Raw genomic sequence first — 23,672 nt, 5'->3', positions numbered from 1 at the left:
CAATGCATTTTTTGAAAATAAAATTGTTATTCTTTATAAAACTCTCTTTTTACAGAATTATAAGAGTGTCCTTACAGGCAGTGATGTACAAACAAAGTATTCCATACATGATTCAGTGACAAGGAAAGGAATGGTTCCACATCATCAGAGTGATACACCTGTTTCATCACGGCAGAGGAAAATATCAGACTATCAAGGAACAGTGGGGAAAATGGTGAAAGGTTCTTTGTGGCACAACATGACTTTAGCTAAAGGAAATACAAATTCAAGGGACCAAGTCATATTAAAGAACTGTACCATGTTGGGGGAGCGTACTCCTCTTCAAGTTATAAATCGTCCTGCATCTGACAGAACACAATCTCCCAAGCAAAAACCGTGTGTAAGCAACAGGGCAACACCACCTTTATGTAACTGTGGCAGAAGAGCATTACGCAAGATAGTGTCAATGCTTGGACCCAATCAGGGCCGTTCTTTCTTCATTTGCTCTCACAGAAGAACACTTGGTACAACTCGAAAATCTGGTTGTGGTTATTTCAAATGGGTACAGTGATTTTTGCTTATGGCAAATGTTCAGATATATTTTCCTTTGCATTATTTTTAAAAGGGTACAATATTTGTTGCCTTAGTTTTGGAAAGGCAATTAGAAAGTCAGGATTAAATCTTCTCACAGCTTAAGGCAAGTGTCCACTAATTAATAACTTCTGCAAGTGCTTGCTGAGGTATTTACATTAGAACAAAAACTTGTGCAATTTTACTACTGCAGCTTCAAGTTAATTTCAGGAACTTGCAGAAGTGTTTAAAAAACAGAGGAGCTGTCACCGTTGTTAAAAAAAAATCATTACAAGAAAACGATCTAGAAACATAGACGAATTCACTCAGATCAGGGAATGTTATATCCCAGCTCTTGTCTATTGGAGGCAACAAAATATACTAAAACAGGATTAAAAATGTGGCAAGCTGTATCATCAGAGATGACCTTTTAATTACTCTTCAATTTTTGCAAGCAGTATTTATTGTAACTGTTATTATTAAATGTTACTGTGAACAATTGGCTAAAATTTAAAGACACCGGTACTCCCATTCTGGTGAAATAAAGTAAATGCCACTCATGGATTAGGCTTAACTTGTGAGAGCTGATGTTGCTAGTGGATCCACACTTTTATTGTAATTCATAACAAAAACACTTGTGGTATACTACAATAAAATGTGCAACATATTCTGTTTTAATTCAAAAGAAGTCACAACACCCCGTGTCATACATAAAATCTGTTAGTCAGCACTTTGTCACTTTTTATGCTGGGAAAAGTGTAAATAGTATCAAAAGGAGAATTCATTTCAGGAAACTGAAATTACAAGGAGACAGAATGGATGGCCAGTACTACCAATACAAGCAGATACATTATTTGTAAGTTTACTTTCCTCCTTAGGCGGCTTCAAAGGTTAGGATCCATGTTTTTATCTGGTTTTAAATGAATGTATTGTCACTGCTGGAAATTCATCTCCTGGAGGTAAGTACTGTCCTACCAATTCTGTTTCCTTGTAGGTTTAGAAAAATGTACATATCATGCAAATACTTTAATAGAAATAATAAAATATGAATTTATTTAAAGCAGTGGTGAGTTAACATCTGTGTTCCATTTTCTTTCTTCAAAAGCTAGTAATACACATTCTAATTTGCCACATTGATGTTATTTATCGTCAAATAACAATTTAATATGGAATTTCTCCTGTTATAACACAGCTAAAAATTCGGGCTACTTATGGTTGTACATTTAAGCTGTAAATTAAAAAAGTGATTAAAACAATTATTTGTATTTTTGTTAACATTCAATAAATTGAAAGATCTGTGGACCAATGAAACACTCTTGACCTATCACCTCTCCTCCAAAGTTTAAGTGAAAAAAATATCTAACCATGTTTAATATAATATACTAGTTCAAATGAAGTCTTAATGTACTATAAGGTATACAATCATGTCTAAAATAACTAGACATTTATAAAATTGTAAAATACTGATATCTGTGCATTTTTGTGAAATATGGAAGCTACATGATTGTACAGAATCTACTTTAAGACAGTTTCTAATGAAACCTTATTTCGAACAGCTTGTACAGTGACAAGTATTCCCACTATAGTCTTTGTGTAGCACAATATCAAAAATGTGGCAAGCACACTTTTCCAGCAAACAGTTCTGAGATTACGGTGATCCACAGAGCTAATACAAATAAGATGTACGAAACTCCTACTTGGTGACTGTGTGGGAGCTGATATGGCTGTCCACCAATTTCATCAACACTGAATCCCATTGGGAAGATGACAGCAGCGAGGCAGAACAGAACCACTGAAAATATAAGATTTGCATGAGAATACAAAATCTGAGGCAATACTCACTTTAATGAGTGCATTTATTTTAAGAATATCTCAAATGATTTACACATTAGATTTTTAGTGTCAACAGAACAAAACAGCTTTATCCTATCAATTTCAATCTTTCTGCTGGGATGTGATTATCAAGATAATTCTTAACTACTGTTTCGACAATTTTTGTCCATATACAATGTTTAAATCTATAAAAAATTAATTTGTGCAGAGAAAATTTCAGAATGATGTCATCTTTTACAATTCATGATGACTGAAAAGACCATCACGAAGCATTTTCTGTGTCTGTGAAGAGTACAGATAGACTGGTGTGCAAATGTTAACGACAAAAGTAACTTTTGCATGATGTGTCACTACCAAGTAACTTAGCTTGATGAATCTTAGACCATATGTAGAAAGAAATGCTACAATATTTCACAGGAGGGAACTGAAAGAAATACACAATGATACAAACAGAAATGACACTTTTATTGAAAAACAATAACTACATGATGGTTGCCTGGGGATTACAAAAGGCAGAACATGGATCTTAATTGGGTGTGTGATCAGCATGCGTGGCAATGCTGTATGCTTTGCAATGTGCTTCCATTTTTTCAACATCATTGGTGTATGTGAACACACTCTAATACAGGGTGTTTCAAAAATGACCGGTATATTTGGAACGGCAATAAAAACTAAACGAGCAGCGATAGAAATACACCGTTTCTTGCAATATGCATGGGACAACAGTACATTTTCAGGCAGACAAACTTTCGAAATTACAGTAGTTACAATTTTCAACAACACATGGCGCTGCGGTCTGGGAAACTCTATAGTACGATATTTTCCACATATCCACCATGCGTAGCAATAATATGGCGTAGTCTCTGAATGAAATTACCCGAAACCTTTGACAACGTGTCTGGCGGAATGGCTTCACATGCAGATGAGATGTACTGCTTCAGCTGTTCAATTGTTTCTGGATTCTGGCGGTACACCTGGTCTTTCAAGTGTCCCCACAGAAAGAAGTCACAGGGGTTCATGTCTGGCGAATAGGGAGGCCAATCCACGCCGCCTCCTGTATGTTTCGGATAGCCCAAAGCAATCACACGATCATCGAAATATTCATTCAGGAAATTAAAGACGTCGGCCGTGCGATGTCGCCGGGCACCATCTTGCATAAACCACGAGGTGTTCGCAGTGTCGTCTAAGGCAGTCTGTACCGCCACAAATTCACGAACAATGTCCAGATAGCGTGATGCAGTAATCGTTTCGGATCTGAAAAATGGGCCAATGATTCCTTTGGAAGAAATGGCGGCCCAGACCAGTACTTTTTGAGGATGCAGGGACGATGGGACTGCAACATGGGGCTTTTCGGTTCCCCATATGCGCCAGTTCTGTTTATTGACGAAGCCGTCCAGGTAAAAATAAGCTTCGTCAGTAAACCAAATGCTGCCCACATGCATATCGCCGTCATCAATCCTGTGCACTATATCGTTAGCGAATGTCTCTCGTGCAGCAATGGTAGCGGCGTTGAGGGGTTGCCGCGTTTGAATTTTGTATGGATAGAGGTGTAAACTCTGGCGCATGAGACGATACGTGGATGTTGCCGTCATTTGGACCGCAGCTGCAACACGGTGAATGGAAACCCGAGGCCGCTGTTGGATCACCTGCTGCACTAGCTGCGCGTTGCCCTCTGTGGTTGCCGTACGCGGTCGCCCTACCTTTCCAGCACGTTCATCCATCACGTTCCCAGTCCGTTGAAATTTTTCAAACAGATCCTTTATTGTATCGCTTTTCGGTCCTTTGGTTACATTAAACCTCCGTTGAAAACTTCGTCTTGTTGCAACAACACTGTGTTCTAGGCGGTGGAATTCCAACACCAGAAAAATCCTCTGTTCTAAGGAATAAACCATGTTGTCTACAGCACACTTGCACGTTGTGAACAGCACACGCTTACAGCAGAAAGACGACATACAGAATGGCGCACCCACAGACTGCGTTGTCTTCTATATCTTTCACATCACTTGCAGTGCCATCTGTTGTTGAAAATTGTAACTACTGTAATTTCAAAAGTTTGTCCGCCTGAAAATGTACTGTTGTCCCAAGCATATTGCAGCAAACGGTGTATTTCTATCGCTGCTCGTTTAGTTTTTATTGCCGTTTCAAATATACCGGTCATTTTTGAAACACCCTGTACGTCTCCCTGATGCATCCTGCAAATGCTTAATTGGATTTAAGTTGGAGGAAAAGACAGGCCAGTCCATTTGCCGAATATCCTCTTGTTCCAAGAGCTCCAATTGCTTAGCTTGATGCAGTTACTCATAATATTCTATAAAAATGAAGTTATGACCAAATAAACAGCTGAAAAGACACACATGGGGATACGCAGTATCACAGTAACTTTTACAGGTGAGTATACTATGTTCAAAGATTTGGAGGCCAGAATGCTCGTGCAATATTATACCTCTCCACTCCATGCAGTCAGTAGCAGCTGGTCATCATTTGCTAATTTGCACATGGTCAATATCACAATAAAATTATTCCACTTTGCTTCAAATGCCAGTTGAAAATCACACCATTTCTCTTTGAATATATGCTGATATACAAATAAAATGAACTAAAACATGTTGTGTAGCACAGTCTCCACAATAACTAGAAACCAGTGTCTAGTGTTGAAATGACAATCAGCTGCAATACAATCAACTTAGAGAAGTGACACAGCTGCCTGTTCTCTACCATACATGCTCTGTTGAGACTTCATCTTTTCGTGTGTTCTACGTTGCTCAGGTCAGGATTTTTCTTTGAAGTTGCATGTAGTTTATTGTGCAAGTATAGAATATGATGATGATGATTTAAAGAACTGTTGTGAATGCTTTGTGGGTAAGTGACAAAGCACAGACTGGTAATATGCAAACCTGGATTCGATTCTTGCTGATACTAACCTTTTATTTTATTCCTTGCAACGTTAAATTATTAGTTACATAGTTTAAAAATAATAGTTCAGTTTACATATGTAAAATTATTATATTCGATTCAGTTACAATTAATGTCCTTGAAAGTATAAAGGCTATAGGCTAGGTGGTGATAAAACAAGCAAGTATATGAGGAAATTTAGTATGAAAGTGTTTTCCATTGATGATCTGCTAGAGAGGCCTTTTCCAGTAGACCTTTAGAGGAGTAAATGAGAAAGAGTTAGGCAGGTGTACTTCAAATGTAAATCTGAGAGAAGCATACAATGAGGCTTACGTAACACTGGAAATTTCAAAATACTTGGAAAATATTTTGATCAGCTTCTTAATTTCCCAGAACCAATCAAGAAGAAGATTTATCCCCAATTATCAAAGAAATTTAAGAAGTTATTAAAACCTTATAAAGCTAGTGGAGAAGACTATAACAGAACTTTTGAAATGGTCTCTACGAAAAATAAAAAAAAGAACTAAAATTAAAATTTAAGAAAACTTGGAAAACAGAAAAACTCTGAGTGGAAGGTGGCCATGATACATCTAATACATTAGAATGGCAATAAACGAGAAGCTAACATTTGAGGAATTTCTTTGCAACCAGTTGCATATAAGATACTTTCCAGGATTATACAACACTGGAGAGTAATTTAGGTGAATATCAAGGTGGTTTTAGAGAGGGCAGATCATGTTCTGAACAAATATTTAATTTGTGATCAATCATGTGTCACAGATTACCAAGCTCACTATTTTTCTTTATAATTGCGTGTAGTTTCAAAGCACCATTGTCAGGACTCCACCATGGGCGAGTGGTCTAAAACACAGACCGATAATTCGCATACCCAGTCAATTCCCGCAGATGCAAAATTTATCGCAATTTTAAACTATTAGTTCTACAATTTAACTATCTTAACAGTTATATCTACATAAATAAAATTAATATATTCAATTTTTTTTACAATTACTACCAATGTAAATCAAAAGCCTATACGCCATCACATTGTAGCTTATAATTTTGCACAAGACATCCCTGCCACTACTTCACCTGTGTAGTCATTCGAGAATTTCTGTGTAAATTCTAGAACCACTCAGCCTTTTACCATCTCGAACACACGATATTCTACATACGATTGTGAGATAGTAAAATCCTACCTACTGTGCGTCTTATGTCTGTGTGTGCAGGTTTAAAATCAGTCGCAGGAAGAAGGTTGACGCGGCGGTCGAACGGCACAGACAATTACCTGTCGGACAGTCCGTAGATGCGTTAGTGTGTAGTGAGGAACCATGGAGTTTACATGCCGCTCTGTGCTTATTGTGTCATTGACTATTGTTATGTGAAACAAGAACAGTTGAAAGTACTCTTGTAGACTCTTGACTCAGCCTTGGTAGAGGCAAGACATATTTTTGGATTCATTTTGAGAAAGTCATGGTAGTCAAGCCAACTTTCTTTTAACTGTAACTCATTTTGTTTCTAATGTTCGACAGTATGAGGTACTTACACAAAGTTGCAAATGTATGCTGAAAGTGTGAATTATGTTGTGCATGAAAGTCAAATACTGATGAAACGGAAAGTTTGTATGTCTACTTTCACACTTTAAGACATCACCAAAAGTTAGAACGTGGCAACCTGTGTGAAAGGACCGAAAAAACAGGAATTTTCTGTCAAAAACGAGAAAGGAAGTTGCTGTGTGTCGCCATAGCAACTAAACATAATACGAGAAGGGATTTACTCTGAGACATTGGAATATGTTGAAGTATCTAATGGAGCAAAATTAGAATGAAAAATGGTGAAGACATGAAAGATTCACAACAATAAAAAACCAAAGAAGATTTCGACGTCATTGTCTAAGAAGAAATACGCATAGAATGCTTCAACCAAGAAGATCCAGTGCAGGGAGTATACAGGTCTCACAAAAGTCGTGGGGACGCAGTCGCGGAAACCAACGTACATCCGACGCCGCCAGCACCAGCTGCTGTTCACTGGTGCTGACCACCCTCCACATCGCTCACCTACGCTATGAGAATTCTACGCCGGGTGAGCGTGAAACAAAACTTGGTAATTTCCAAGAATCATTGCCTATCGAAATCGCGGGGTCCAAATGATACATATTGACCGTGCGATCCTAAATCGATCACGCGACTCTGGTGGTGGACATTATGAATATGTTCACGGTGGTCACTACAGCAATGACAAAAGAAGACCGTTACAAGAATACTTGTAATAACAAAGGAGATGACTTACCTGTCTCGTCGTCAGTGTTGTCGTCATGTGAAAGTCCATGTGATGAGTACGCTACAGGAACAATTTCCTTTTTTCCATTAATTCGCGGAGGTATGTAATTTAGAGCAACTAAGGGAATGAAGGAAAACTGATAAAAATGACGATCACAAATAATTGATCATAACGTGCGTCACCACAGTCGCATGATCAATTTACAATTGCACGTTCAGTATGTATCGTTTGGACCCCACGACTTCGATAGGCAATCATTCTTGGAAATTACCCAAAACTTCATTACTTTAGTGCGAAGTGGTACAAGATACTTTTGAGTTAAATTTGTATTGTTATCATATTTAAAGTTAGTTTTAGATTAGATTTACTTTCATTCCAATTGATCCGTAGTGAGGAGGTCCTCCAGGATGTAGAACATGTCAGAAAAACTACAATACTTGACAAATATTTACAACTAAAACAAAGAAGCTAATGTACCATTCCACAGGTCCCAAGTGGAATGATCATTTTTTAGTGAACACTATATGAATGAGTCATTTTACAAATACTAATGCACTGAATTTAAAATAAAAATGTTTATTTATCTATAAGGTAATAAACGTGTAATACAACTACTACAATACTTATTTACAATGCACACATTATTGCACTGAAATATTGCAGAAGTATATATATTCCCAGATGAAAACGCACCTTTTCCGTGTTATTAAGTGACAGTATATTCCCTCGGAACTGTGAAACTTATAAATCCTTTGAATAGTTATGTTTTTATACACAGTCGTATAATTTCCCCGCACTTAGAGAACGAAACTCCTTTTGTAAAGATTTCTGATAAGCAGCAATATGTACACTGCATATTTTCGTATTGCGAAAGTATAAATTTGAATTCAACCAAAACCCTGCATGTTACTTTCCGAACCATTGTAATCGAGATTGCGATGCGGTTCTGTAAGCCAGTCATAGCTCATGTCACGGGATCCCGCCAGCCGATGACAGCGGATATTCAGACCACAGGACACGTGATATAGTCAGCTAACAGCAACATCACTGTTAAGTAGCCCAGATACACAAACAGGAAAAGTTAATGTTTTAAATTAATACACAGTGTTGCTGAAACAAAAGCAAAGCTTTCACATGTAATATTGGTCTCTAAGGTTAATAAGCTGCAAGATAAGCTAAGCTTTCACATATAATGATATTTTTTGCGTGTGTCATATCTTAAACTGAATCACACAAATGTGCCAGTAAAATTTTTAGCAGAGTCCAATGACTTGTCCTCAGAGTTTTCCACAAATAAATTAGCTACCGCAGAGGAGAGTGAGCTTCCCGTAGCACTACATCAATTTGCTCAAAATAACGACATTAATATCTGATCTTCTGGGCTCGACTTCCAAATGGCTTGTCATCAACAAACGCTCTGTGATTTAAGAAATTCATCGTACATTCTAGCATATAATTCAACTTGCGTAAAAGGAAATTTACTTTGAAAGTAACGCTTTTCAAACCACCATTCGCAATATATTCCCGCGACTTGTTAGAAATATGTTTGTTTCAGTAGTCGTCGTCAGACAGCGCAAGATAACAGGCGCCACCGTGCTTTGGCAGCTGGTATGACGCAGGAAGTCCGTATGTTCGTACGTGTAAAACATTAAAAGATCTTACATTATGAATAAAAGAAAAAAGACATCAGAGGATGCTCCAAGAGCATCAGATTTACATGAACCATACTAAAACGGCACATTTAAAGTGCATACTTAAAGAGCACATTCGTATGTCCAGATCCCCAATGAAGTAGGCCTCGACCTGATGTTAAGCTTTTCAGTGGGGTTTCGGGATGTAAACTGTCTTTGAGTACCAGTACTGTATTAACTCATTTTTGATTCTTTATTATGGTTTAATGCCATGCGTGCTACAAGATGAAAACGTGCACTTGAAATGCAGCAAGCAGTTGAAATTAGCCAATAGTGTGGAACTAAACACTTTGGTTCAAACACATTGTCTGCCTCAGCGTAAAAGATTAATAAAAACCAAATTTCTTTAGCAAACCGACAAAAATAACTTCATTGTTCTACAAGGTGATTAATGCACAGCTGTCATAAAAGTGGAAATAAAATGAAATCTGAAACTAATAACTTATATTGTTGTTGTTGTTGTCTTCAGTTCTGAGACTGGTTTGATGCAGCTCTCCATGCTAATCTATCCTGTGCAAGCTCCTTCATCTCCCAGTACCTACTGCAACCTACATCCTTCTGAATCTGTTTAGTGTATTCATCTCTTGGTCTCCCTCTACGATTTTTACCCTCCACGCTGCCCTCCAATGCTAAATTTGTGATCCCTTGATGCCTCAGGACATGTCCTACCAACCGATCCCTTCTTCTAGTCAAGTTGTGCCACAAACTTCTGTTCTCCCCAATCCTATTCAATACCTCCTCATTAGTTATATGATCTCCTCATCTAATCTTCAGCGTTCTTCTGTAGCACCACATTTCGAAAGCTTCTATTCTCTTCTTGTCCAAACTATTTATTGTCCATGTTTCACTTCCATACATGGCTACACTCCATACAAATACTTTCAGAAACGACTTCCTGACACTTAAATCTATACTAGATGTTAACAAATTTCTCTTCTTCAGAAACGCTTTTCTTGCCATTGCCAGTCTACATTTTATATCCTCTCTACTTCGACCATCATCAGTTATTTTGCTCCCCAAATAGCAAAACTCCTTTACTACTTTAAGTGTCTCATTTCCTAATCTAATACCCCCAGCATCACCCGATTTAATTCGACTACATTCCATTATCCTCGTTTTGCTTTTGTTGCTGTTCATCTTATACCCTGCTTTCAAGACACTGTCCATTCCGTTCAACTGCTCTTCCAAGTCCTTTGCTGTCTCTGACAGAATTACAATGTCATCGGCGAACCTCAAAGTTTTTATTTCTTCTCCATGGATTTTAATACCTCCGCCGAATTTTTCTTTTGTTTCCTTCACTGCTTCCTCAATATACAGATTGAATAACATTGGCGATAGGCTACAACCCTGTCTCACTCCCTTCCCAACCACTGCTTCCCTTTCATGCCCCTCGACTCTTATAACTGCCATCTGGTTTTTGTACAAATTGTACATAGCCTTTCACTCCCTGTATTTTACTGCTGCCACCTTCAGAATTTGAAAGAGAGTATTCCAGTCAACATTGTCAAAAGCTTTCTCTAAGTCTACAAACGCTAGAAACTCGATATATTAGCCTTCCGTAATTATGTGAATGTATTTTAATTCACTTGATAGCTCCCGGCCACAGAAGTCCATTTTATTTTCATTTGACATGAAAGTAGTAAACGAAGAGGAAACAGCAAAATCACTAAATATAAACACGGGTCACATGGAGGCTACACACTTCCTCACTATAACTCAGACTGCTCTGAGCATCAGCTCCAGATCTACGATATTTCCGAACCGGGGCAATACTAAGATAGTGGCGCCGGTTAGGCGTTGTTATGTTCGTACAAACCATTTTCCATGCTACTTCCAGAATAGAACTTAAGCGGCAGCTAGACGGTGACTTTACAACTGGGCCTTACTAGTGTAGCGATCTGGCCAAAAAATTTCACACAAAATTTCATTTTCATGGATACACCGAGAAGATAATACGTAATCTTTCTTACCTGTTATTCCTGTTAGTCGTTTATTTCCAATCTGGTAGTCTGAATCTTTGGATTTTTCTAGTCATTATAACAATGCTGATCATTCACAAACCCAATCAACAACATAATCAGACAGCGATTGGCGTTCATTTGCTCGGCTTTACTCCACTCCGATTGTATAGCCCGGTCCCCTTTTGCCTGCAGGAAAGTTTATTTCTAGATGCGACGAGGATTCCCATGACGGAGACATCATGTACACTATGCACGCATTCAAAAATCGACTATGATATTATTTTTTTTATTTTTACTATTGGACCAAACTGCTGATGTCATCGGTCCCTACGCTTACACGCTACTTAATCTAACTTACGCTAAGGACAACACATACACCCATGCCCGAGGGAGGTTCGAACCTCCGACGGGGGGAGTCGTATGAACCGTGACAAGTCGCATGAGACAGCACGGCTACCCCGCGCGGCTTATGATTCATTCAGAAATAAACTTACAGAGTGTGTTCAAAATCCAACAGGGATGCTCATCAAAATCATATGAGTCATTGACAGGGCAACGTGCGCTGGATGCTAGGCGCTTTGTGAAACAAGGTTTTTTCTGCTCAAGAATATGAATTTGGCGCACCCCCCCCCCCCCCCCCCCCCCCAAACACATACAGGGTGTTACAAAAAGGTATGGCCAAACTTTCAGGAAACATTCCTCACACACAAAGAAAGAAAATATGTTACGTGGACATGTGTCCGGAAACGCTTACTTTCCATGTTAGAGCTCATTTGATTACTTCTCTTCAAATCACATTAATCATGGAATGGAAACACACAGCAACAGAACGTACCAGCGTGATTTCAAACACTTTGTTACAGGAAATGTTCAAAATGTCCTCCGTTAGCGAGGATACATGCATCCACCCTCCGTCGCATGGAATCCCTGATGCGCTAATGCAGCCCTGGAGAATGGCGTATTGTATCACAGCCGTCCACAATACGAGCACGAAGAGTCTCTATGTTTGGTACCGGGGTTGCGTAGACAAGAGCTTTCAAATGCCCCCATAAATGAAAGTCAAGAGGGTTGAGGTCAGGAGAGCGTGGAGGCCATGGCATTGGTCCGCCTCTACCAATCCATCGGTCACCGAATCTGTTGTTGAGAAGCGTACGAAAAGTTCGACTGAAATGTGCAGAAGCTCCATCGTGCATGAACCACATGTTGTGTCGTACTTATAAAGGCCCATGTTCTAGCAGCACAGGTAGAGTATCCCGTATGAAATCATGATAATTGGCGGTGAATCGAGGAAGTACAGTACATACTGACGAAACTAAAATGAGCTCTAACATGGAAATTAAGCATTTCCAGACACATGTCCACATAACATCTTTTCTTTATTTGTGTGTGAGGAATGTTTCCTGAAAGTTTGGCCATACCTTTTTCTAACACCCTGTATATCCGGGACCGCTGCGCATGCGTGAATCTGGCAGCTTGGGCGCGGCAGTAAAATATTTCTCGGTTGCTGCTTGCTGCGACTGCTTACACAGCCAACAGCCACATTTCTGTAGCCAGTAGTGGTGGGCAGGAAATCGCGTATCTGTTAGAAATCACAGTGACTGAGAAGCCACAGATATCACAATAACAACTTTACAAAATCTAACTGCGATTTCAGTCACAGTTAGCAGTCGCAAGTAGCATTACACATTCAACGCTGTGAGCCATCTGTTGGCCGAATTCCGTACCGCTTTCTGCGATTTCAGTGACAAATCGCGGCTAGAAGTCGCAAGTAGCAACTAAAAAGCGCAGTTAACAGTGCCATCTGTTGGCCAAAGTTCGTACTACGCTCATCTCTGTGACATGCTATCGAGTCTAACTGCGATTTCCGTGACAAGTTGCAACTAAGAGTCGCAAGTAGCAACTAAAAAGCGCAGTTAGCAGTGCCATCTGTTGAGCAAAGTTCATACTATGCTATTCGCTACTGAGTCAAACTGCGATTTCTGTGACAAATCGCAACTAAGAGTCGCAAGAAGCAACTAAAAAGCGCAGTTAACATTCTTTTCCTAGTGCCATCTGTTGACCGATGTACGTACTTCGTTACGAGAGCCTTGTGCCTCACGAGATCGACGTGCCGTGTGTGCATAATACTGAATATGAAGGGCTTATTTCAATAGTGGTACAAGTCCACTTTTGTTCATTTTGAGATACAGACTCGTAAAGTTAAATGAGTGCTGAAAAATCTGCAGTTGAGATACCAGAAATATTCAAGCATATGGCTTCTTGCTAGAGATGAACCTTTATTTATGTTTGTTTGGATCATTAATTTCAGAAGCATTATAGACAAAAAAGTGGAGGTAATGGACTTGTACCATTATTGAAATAAGCCCTTCATATTATATGACGACATGCACATTCAGCATCAGTTATGGTTGGTCAAACAGAGCTGTGACTCTTAATGTATTATATTAATAAGAAGCAACATTGCCTTTTTCTCCTGAAAATATCAAGTAATGTAACAAATGTGTTTGATTCTGCTTCCAACATGACAGTTTTGGTTAATACTCCACATGCCTACAGGACTTTGCAATGTTAACACAGCAGAACTCAGACACCTGTATAAGTGTAGTGAAATAAAAACAGTATTTTTGTGTCATATGAATGCCTCACTTTTGTTCCGACATAGTTCAAGACTCGGGAGAAAAGTTTTACACCTGGTGTTCTACATGGCAACTTCACACACAAGAACTTTTTGCCGACACTACTACCACCTACAGAAGTAAGCTTTTCCTGTGTTACTTTCAAGTAATTCACTTAAGCTATTCCTGATTTAACTGTAAGATATGTACTTCCCACTTTTGTATCAACAGCCTCAAAATGCATATTGTAGACTTCAGGATATGTTACAGGTCAGTGTCACACCAAGATTGTGGAGAAACGGGGAGGGGGGGCATGTCACTCTCCAACAAGTGTTTACCAATAAATATGTGGCGGAAAATTACGGGTATAGGACGAATGAGATTTTCATTATTCGCTCACTGTATTTAACATTTATTATTCCTTTAAAATCGCACAACAACTTCAATAAAACACAGTTTAATCACTCATCTGCACACTTATTTTGCAATAATGTCACTTTTAAACTGCAAATCCTCTAAGAGCTTTCTTGAATCTTCACGAGTCTCTCCCAACAGCCTTGATGTGGATAGATATGTACAGCAACCAGAACTGTGTCTGCAAAATCACAAGAATTATTAAACAATTTTTCCTGTCACTAATTACAAGCAATATAATTGACAGAGTAGTTTGCTAATATTTGCTGTAATGAAAGCCACTCAATGGGGTATATTTCACACTTGCAAGAACGATCTCACTTAAGTAATTAAGTCCATCGAAACACTTAGAAACTAACCTCTCATCTGACGAAAACGGTCTAAAGACGCAGTGGCAATTTCTCCAGATCTGCTGACAATGATATTTTGAGTTATCACTTTACTGAGTGACTGAAATGTAGTTCGGGTACCTGAGAACATAACAATATGTTAGAATTCATTTTCTAAACACGAACTATTACAGTACTGTATGGCTACTTATATATTAATTACACTATTAATATTTTCACAGTTGTTTCTTTAATACAAGATTAAAGCCAACGGAAGAACAAACGTAAAACATACTTACCAATGACAGGTTTGTTGAGATGCAATTTTCTGTGGACAGATGTAGCTTTTTCATACGGTGGTAAGTCGCAGAAGTCACAGAAATCGCGGAAGTAGCAGAAATCGCAGAAATAGCAGTGGCGGAGAGATACGCGACTTAGGTTTCTTAACTGCGACAAATCACAGTTAAAAATAACAGATACTGAAAAGTAGCATTCACAGAAATCACTGATATCGGAAAATCGCAGTTTAGCCCAACACTGTTGTTGTTGTTGTTGTTGTTGTTGTGGTCTTCAGTCCTGAGACTGGTTTGATGCAGCTCTCCATGCTACTCTATCCTGTGCAAGCTTCTTCATCTCATAGTACCTACTGCAACCTACATCCTTCTGAATCTGCTTAGTGTATTCATCTCTTGGTCTCCCCCTACGATTTTTACCCTCCACGCTGCCCTCCAATACTAAATTGGTGATCCCTTGATGCCTCAGAACATGTCCTACCAACTGATCCCTTCTTCTGGTCAAGTTGTGCCACAAACTTCTCTTCTCCCCAATCCTATTCAATACTTCCTCATTAGTTATGTGATCTACCCATCTAATCTTCAGCATTCTTCTGTAGCACCACATTTCGAAAGCTTCTATTCTCTTCTTGTCCAAACTATTTACCATCCATGTTTCACTTCCATACATGGCTACACTCCATACAAATACCTTCAGAAATGACTTCCTGACGCTTAAATCTATACTCGATGTTAACAAATTTCTCTTCTTCAGAAACGCTTTCCTTGCCATTGCCAGTCTACATTTTATATCCTCTCTACTTCGACCATCATCAGTTATTTTGCTCCCCAAATAGCAAAACTCCTTTACTACTTTAAGTGTCTCATTTCCTAATCTAATACCCTCAATATCACCCGACTTAATTCAACTACATTCCATTATCCTCGTTTTGCTTTTGTTGATGTTCATCTTATATCCTCCCTTCAAGACACCATCCATTCCGTTCAACTGCTCTTCCAAGTCCTTTGCTGTCTCTGACAGAATTACAATGTCATCGGCGAACCTCAACGTTTTTATTTCTTCTCCATGGATTTTAATACCTACTCCGAATTTTTATTTTGTTTCCTTTACTGCTTGCTCAATATACAGATTGAATAACATCGGGGAGAGGCTACAACCCTGTCTTACTCCCTTCCCAACCACTGCTTCCCTTTCATGTCCCTCGACTCTTATAACTGCCATCTGGTTTCTGTACAAATTGTAAATAGCTTTTTGCTCCCTGTATTTTACCCCTGCCACCTTCAGAATTTGAAAGAGAGTATTCCAGTCAACATTGTCAAAAGCTCAACACTAGTAGCCAGAAACGGGAGAAGGTACTACCCCAGATCACATGATCTGGGGTACTACTCATACGCCACTCAACTGCGCATGCGCATGATCCCACTCTTAACTGCTAAAATGAATCTAATGTAAACAGCTGTGACGTCACGCTCATCGGAGGCAATTTGTTGTTATGAAGCCTTGCACAGTCTTCCTAAAGTCTTTGACACATTTTGCTGTTGGCAAACGCTTGTATGAACACTGTGTTTTGTTGTTGTATATGGCACATTTCCTTTGCAATTTATGTTTTTATTTTCATTTTTTTTCTCGTTCATGTTTTATTGTTGCAGTATTATTCTTCAGTAGCGGGATACAGTAATATCCTTTGTTAGAGTATCGAGTCTTACCAGTAAAAATTACAAAAATTTAACTGAAAACTAAAACAACGGAAAATTCCCTTAATTCTAAAAAATTCCCGGGGTTTTCCCAGTTTTGTCCCAGATGAAAAAATTCTCGGGTTTTTCCCGGATCTCCCGGTTCGTATACACCCTGATATAACTGGCTGGAGAGCGTCAAGACCCAGCTATGGTCATGAAAATTAGCAAAGAAGTGCCTGACTGTGCTGAGTTGATAAATTTAATCAAAGTTCAGAGTTCAACTCTAAGTAAAGAACTAGGTTTGGTAAATTCTCAATTAAATGCGCTGAGTCTTAAGTTAAACTCATTAGATTCGCTATTAAATACCCAGAGTGAGGCTTTAAATGCTCAGAGGGAAACTCTCAATACTCAAACATCAAATTTATGTTTTTTAAGCGCCTAAGTAGACTCTCAAAGTAAAGAATTTAGTAATCTATGCAAAGGCATGGGTGCTTTGAAGACTGAATTTGATGCTATAAGTACTAAAGTAGAGAATTTAAAAATAGATTTAAAGAACGAGTTGACAAATTCTTTAACCACTCATATAAATCACATGTTTGCTTATCTTAGTCAGAAACAGAATGACAATTTGCAAGATTTATCAAAAAGGTTATAACTGGACACTGAGAGCAAATCTAACAATGTAGAATCAGAACTCATTGAAAAGTTAGGATCTTTTCAAAATGTGTACAATATTAAGTATAATGATGTAAGACATGGATTGTATACTTTGCAAAAAGAGTGTAGATAAGCAGAATGAGTTAATGCCGATCATTCAGTTGCAAATTACAGGTGTCAGTACACGAGTAGATAATGTAGAACGGAATTTCAAAGAGAAAATAGCCGACTGTGATATTACAAATGTAATTAGTTTGGAGGAACAATTTGGAGAAATTATAGATCGAAAAGTTACCAACAAAATAATGTCCGGGAACATATCACCTATTCCTTCTTCTGAACTTAATGATACCAGGAAGGGTATACACGACCTGTGGAAAGAGACTAAGCTTATCCAGGATAAAGTAGAAAAAAAGAGTATCTTCACTTAACATTGCATTAACTAGTGAAGCTGTGACTGATTTACAATGGGGAGCTAATTCAGAGTTATCTGGACAATTCTCTAAATTTAAGCCAGACCCATTTCTTAAAAAGGTTTAACCAAGCATTACCAAAAAATTGGGAAGATTCTAAGAAGATTAAATTTGCTGGTGGGTACCTTCTAGGGGAAGCCTCAGAATGGGGTACAGAATTTTTCCTCTTGGAAAGACTTTCAAAATAAATTTAAAGAGAAATACTGGTCTGCCAGTGCTCAAGAAAAGTTGATATCAGATCCATGACACCCGGGCGGAGTCTCCTAGCCCCCAGGGACTTTAACATTCAGAGTTAACGGGTGGAGTAACGACAGTCAGATCCCAAGTCGTTTTCGGTCTTTCTTCCAAATAGTTTGCTGCACCAAACTCATTTATATCGAGAATTATACTGTAATCTTATTGCTGAAAAAAACTGGATATGACCATAAAACCGAGACTGATGTGATGTCTAGATGAAATAAATTTAATAGAGCATTATATTTGTGGAAAATATAATATGATGTGACTAACTGAACAATTGTTATACTGAAGTGTATAGCTTTTCTATTTTGTTTAGAGTATTTTATACCTTTTATGAGATGTAATACAGATGGGAGGGTTTGTATAAATTTTGAAAGGGGTGGGTATTATAGCTAAAAGCTTGATTTACAAGAACAGATAAATCATGACTAACACAAAACACACATCACACCTTTCAAACAACCCTCACTAACAAGTGTGCCTGATTCGTCTTCGTTTACCATTTCCATAGGGTTGCTAGGATTTCCTCAGAGACCTCAAAGGGTGAAGGTGGGACAAGTTCTGTAGGAGACAATTTAACACCAAACCTCCTCTGGCATCTCAGTCAAGTACCTGAGAGGTAGGGATCCTGAGGAAGCCAAGTGGGAAGGGTTTCCTGTCTTTGGGGGTATCTTCTTTCTCTTGATCCTAGCAACCATGTCTATTTTTTCCTTTCATACTTCTCATCTTGAGGACCGGTCTATCTTTTCCCTCTTTCCATATTCATAAACTTCTATCGCTAAAGCCCTTCCTTATTTCCATGGTTACTAATAACCTACATCTTATTTTTAGATAAGAAGGCCGAAGAATCAGACTACACGAACACACATCCACATATACACAAATATACACTTCTATGTAAACAGTAAATTATATAAGACAAAGCCTGTCTTGATGTGAGAACCACCAGGTGTTGTAGGGGGAAAGGTGTGTACATAGGGAATTATGTGCACATATATAGGAAGTTATGACAGTTCTACATCGAAAATACATAAGAAGATGTGCACATACATAACAAACAACAATAAAGTAGTAATAAGTAATGGATAAATAAGAGAGAGGCATGAGCAAAGAAAGAAAACAAAAGTAGGAGTAGAATTAGTCAGGTTGATCACTAAGCAACGTCAGTGCAATAAAAACTCTGATGAATTAAAGGATAATGGGATGAAGGTAGTATATATAGACATAATATCTATTAAAACTATAGATATTGATAAGTAGAGGAGGACTCTAGGGAGTGAATGATATATTAAAGAATGAATGCAAAGTTTAAAATAGATTTATAGCTTTACCAGAAGATACTTAATTATGGTATACATAGAAATGTATATTAGGGTAATGAACTGTGAGGCCTACTCAGAAAGGATAAGGGGCGTAGCCGGCATTAACTAAGCATAAAGGGCAGACATACCTGCGTGGAGATAGGACGATCTGTGGCCTAAAAATAGAGATGTTTTAGGCCTGTACTTACCAGGATGGAAAGAGGAAATGCTCTCATTAGGTCAACCCATAAGCAAGGAATAGGTGCTGATCCTAGGAGAAATGGACAGTATCTTGACAATACTCACAAGTTTTATAGGAATTATTGTGGAAAGTGTAAATTCTATGAGCGACTAGCATTATTATGTTTCGTGGAAGAAAATGAGTATCAAAAGAACACTTCCATTTCCACCCAAAGTTCCTCCAAGCTACAACGAACAAAAATAGTACATACTAGGAAAAAGGTAGTACAAAAAGATAATGTGTCAAAAGATAATGTGTCAAACACCTGAAGTTTTGGATTGAAAAAGGAAATAAAGAAAAGAAAAGAGAGTCTTCACACAGGAGTGTATACTGTTAAGATATGAATGCATAATAATTATGTATAAAATATCACATGTTCGATCTTGGGGTGGGGGGGGGGGGGTGGGGGGGTGGGGGGAGATATGTAGTGATTCAAGAATTTCTGTGTAAATTCTAGAACCACTCAGCCTTCTACCGTCTCGAACACACGACATTCTAGATATGAGTGTGGGATCGTAAAATCCTACCTTCTGTGTGTCACATGTCTATGTGTGCAGGTTTAAAATCAGTCGCGAGAAGAAGGTAGACGCAGCGGTCGAACGGCACTGATTAGTACCTGTCGGACAGTCCATAGATGTGTTAGTGAGTGTCTAGTGAAGAACCATGGAGTTTACATGCCACTCTGTGCTTATTGTGTCATTGACAATTGCTATGTGAAACAAGAACAGTTGGAAAAGTACTCTTGTAGACTCTTGACTAAGAAAGTCATGGTAGTCAAGCCAACTTTCTTTCAACTGTAACTCATTTTGTTTCTAATGTTCAACAGTATGAGGTACTTACAGAAAGTTGCAGATGTATGTTGAAAGTTTGAATTATGTTATGCATCTTTCATAATTCCCTTTGGTAGTATACTATAGCATTACTGTCCAGAAATGATCCAAAATTCACTGAGCTATGTTACTTGGCAGCGACATATCATGTGACAGTTAGTTTCAGGCTTAAGTTTTGCACAACCAGTATATATTGGAAACCCATAATATGGCATTTTCATATACAATGGGGTGAGTTTGTACCATACACACAGCCTAGGCATCTATCATGCTTCTTGTGTAGGCTAGCTTATCTACACTAGTAGTTAAGTAATTTCTTACTAGTTTTTACTTTGAGATGGATTTCTCTTACAATCAATTTTATATTGTGAATTGCCAACTTCACAATTTTATACAGGTATGTGTAACCTTCAGTTCCAACAATCAGAGTACTGATATGTTTCCATTTAGAGCCACTTCAGGCCTGTTCAATTTATGAGTTACTTTGTAACACATTAAACTACGCACATACATGTGTTGTTACAGGACACCCTCCAAGAGACACAATATACAGAGAATTATACTGAATTTCCAGTCACAGGTGTCAGAATCAAAGGAGCAACAGGCAAACTTAGCATGCTAATTAACAGACAAGCTTTGATAACATGCACCATAAGAACACTAGTTTTGAACAGGGATGTTTGGCGACGAATAACTTAAATAAACACGTATTTTTAGGTCTGGATTGGATTATGAAAGCAAATAAAGCAAATGCTAGTTTTAGTTGGGGAAAGATCAACTTATTGTTTGTTGAACCAAGGACTTGCAACATTAAAGAAACAAAATGACATATGATGTTTAATGAAAACTGTAATAATCAGATATGAGGAGTAGAAATTATGGATGATAGCAATTATTTTGATGAGGATGAGGGTTTTTGTGATGATAATGTTGTAAATGATTCTTATGCACACCTTGTTACTGAAGAAAGTAATGCAGCTGATTAGCGTACAACAGAAAGATGGCTTAAAAATATTTTTATGGGAGTTTTGTGACATTCTTAGTGAAAGCTAGGTAGGGTGAAGGATTACCTATGTAAGTTGAAATTAATAAATCATGATCCATTTCTTATAAAACCATAGAGTACACCAATTTGCAAAAGAAAAAAAGTGCAAAGGGAGCTCCAGAGGGTACAAAAGTGGAGGACAGCAGAAAGCAGTCAGTACAATAACTCACTGGTTGTTGTATCTAAGAGAGATGGAAGTGTCAGACTAGAATTGGACTCTGGGTATTTAAATAAATTATTAGAACATGAGAACAATCACCCAGAAAGCATGGAAGAGCTCTTGAATAAATTTGATAGAGCTAGATTTTTTTACCAGTTTAGACTACACTTATGTGTTGCATCGGATTACATTTCAGACTGAATCTAGAAAATACACTGCATTTCTTTATAATGGCATATCATTTCAATACAGTGTTGTACCTTTTACCTTTTGGACTTAATGTTTCTGTTGCTGAGTTGATACGAGTTTGGACCATGTCTTGGGAAGCGAGTTACAGTCGTAATTAGTCATTTATGTTGATAAAATTTTAATACCATATAAAACATGGTGAAAATATTTAGAAACATTGAGAGAAGTAGTGAAGAAATTTAGAGAAGAATTATGACTCTGAAGCTGGAAAAATGTACAATTGCTGTGAAACAATTGAATTTCCTTGGGCACATTATAAGTGAGGAGGGGATTCTACCTGATAATGACAAGTTTTTGGCTCTTACAGAATTCCCAAAGCCAAAATCAAAAAAGAAACTCAGATCATTCTATGGTTTATGTAATTTTTATTGGAAGTATGTCAAAACACAAACACTTAATGCACCTTGTTTACATAACTTATCAAATAAAAATAGTATATGACAGTGGATTAGTGCCTATCAAGCAAGTTTTGATGAAATTAAACATCAGTTATGCAACAGTGAGATATCACACAGACCACATTTGTCTTTATCATTTTATTTGATGACAGGCAGTGGTGATTATGGACTGGGAGCTCATTTAGTTCAAGAGGTGTTAATTAGTGGGACATAAGTTTTCCTTGCAGAACATTACAAAAACATGAAAGAAATTACATCATTACAGAAAAGGAATTAGTACCAGGATTCAAGAAATTTAGAAATAAATTATTTGGGAACAAAGTAATTGTATACACAAGCCATAAAGTCTTATGTTATTCCTATTCAAGAATGAAAATTATATCACAGTAAATTATGAGATTGGCAGCATATCTATAACAGTTTGATTGCACAGCATAGTACATCAAAGTAAAACAGAATGTACTTATGGACACATTATCTAGACTACAGAGGGGAGGGTGGGGGTGGAAATGGGAATGACAATGAAGAAAGCAATTAGAATTTCAAAATGATGTACATCAAAGGTATTATATTAAGGAAGAAAATGAGATTACTACAATTTGTGAACACCTAAGGAGAAATCAGAATCATGATGATGAATGGAAGGTGGTAAAAAGTTATTTAGGTAGAAGGAGAGAAGGAAACGTAGTCGGTGAATATGGATTGGGGCTAAGAAACGAAAGACGAAGCTAACATTTGGTTCAAGAATCATAAAACAAGGCTGTATACATGGAAGAAGCCTGGAGATACCGACAGGTTTCAGATTGATTATATAATGGTAAGACAGAGATTTAGGAGCCAGGTTTTAAATTGTAAGACATTTCCATGGGCAGATGTGGACTCTGACCACAATCTATTGGTTATGAACTTTAGATTAAAACTGAAGAAACTGCAAAAGGTGGGAATTTAAGGAGATGGGACCTGGATAAACTGACTAAACCAGAGGTTGCACAGAGTTTCAGGGAGAGCATAAGGGAACAATTGACAGGAATGGGGGAAAGAAATACAGTAGAAGAACGATGGGTATCTCTGACGGATGGAGTAGTGAAGGCAGCAGAGGATCGAGTAGGTAAAAAGACAAGGGCTAGTAGAAATCCTTGGGTAACAGAAGAAATACTGAATTTAATTGATGAAAGGAGAAAATAAAAAACTGCGGTAAATGAAGCAGGCAAAAAGGAATACAAATGTCTCAAAAATGAGATCGACAGGAAGTGCATAATGGATAAGCAGGGATGGTTAGAGGACAAATGTAAGGATGTAGAGGCTTATCTCGCTAGGGGTAAGATAGATACTGCCTACAGGAAAATTAAAGAGACCTTTGGAGAAAAGAGAACCACTTTTATGAATATCAAGAGCTCAGATGGAAATCCAATTCTAAGCAAAGAAGGGAAAGCAGAAAGGTGGAAGGAGTATATAGAGAGACTATACAAGGGCGACGTACTTGAGGACAATATTATGGAAATGGAAGAGGATGTAGATGAAGATGAAATGGGAGATACGATACT

The 23,672-nt window shown here is 38.0% G+C and overlaps 2 protein-coding genes across 3 annotated transcripts in view; one reads left to right on the top strand and one right to left on the bottom strand.

Annotated features, from left to right (window-relative positions):
• The window catches only part of LOC126175529 (ERI1 exoribonuclease 2-like), a 43,179-nt gene extending 41,403 nt beyond the window's left edge, over positions 1-1,776 (top strand). Inside the window, exon 5 of the mRNA XM_049922359.1 lies at positions 56-1,776. Within this exon, the coding sequence (XP_049778316.1) occupies positions 56-550 (495 nt within the window). The 3' untranslated portion in view covers positions 551-1,776. The remainder of the gene's footprint in view (positions 1-55) is intronic.
• LOC126175530 (uncharacterized protein C16orf52 homolog B) overlaps positions 1,575-23,672 on the bottom strand; it is a 68,973-nt gene continuing 46,875 nt past the window's right edge. For both annotated transcript variants that reach the window (XM_049922360.1, XM_049922361.1), the window contains exon 3: positions 1,575-2,341. In XM_049922360.1, the coding sequence (XP_049778317.1) occupies positions 2,154-2,341 (188 nt within the window). In that variant the 3' untranslated portion in view covers positions 1,575-2,153. The remainder of the gene's footprint in view (positions 2,342-23,672) is intronic.

The sequence above is a fragment of the Schistocerca cancellata genome, chromosome 3 (assembly GCF_023864275.1).
Source record: "Schistocerca cancellata isolate TAMUIC-IGC-003103 chromosome 3, iqSchCanc2.1, whole genome shotgun sequence".
In the NCBI taxonomy this organism is placed as follows: domain Eukaryota; kingdom Metazoa; phylum Arthropoda; class Insecta; order Orthoptera; family Acrididae; genus Schistocerca; species Schistocerca cancellata.
The sequence above is the reverse complement of the archived record's forward strand: the minus strand, read 5'-3'. Positions and strand labels throughout refer to the sequence as shown.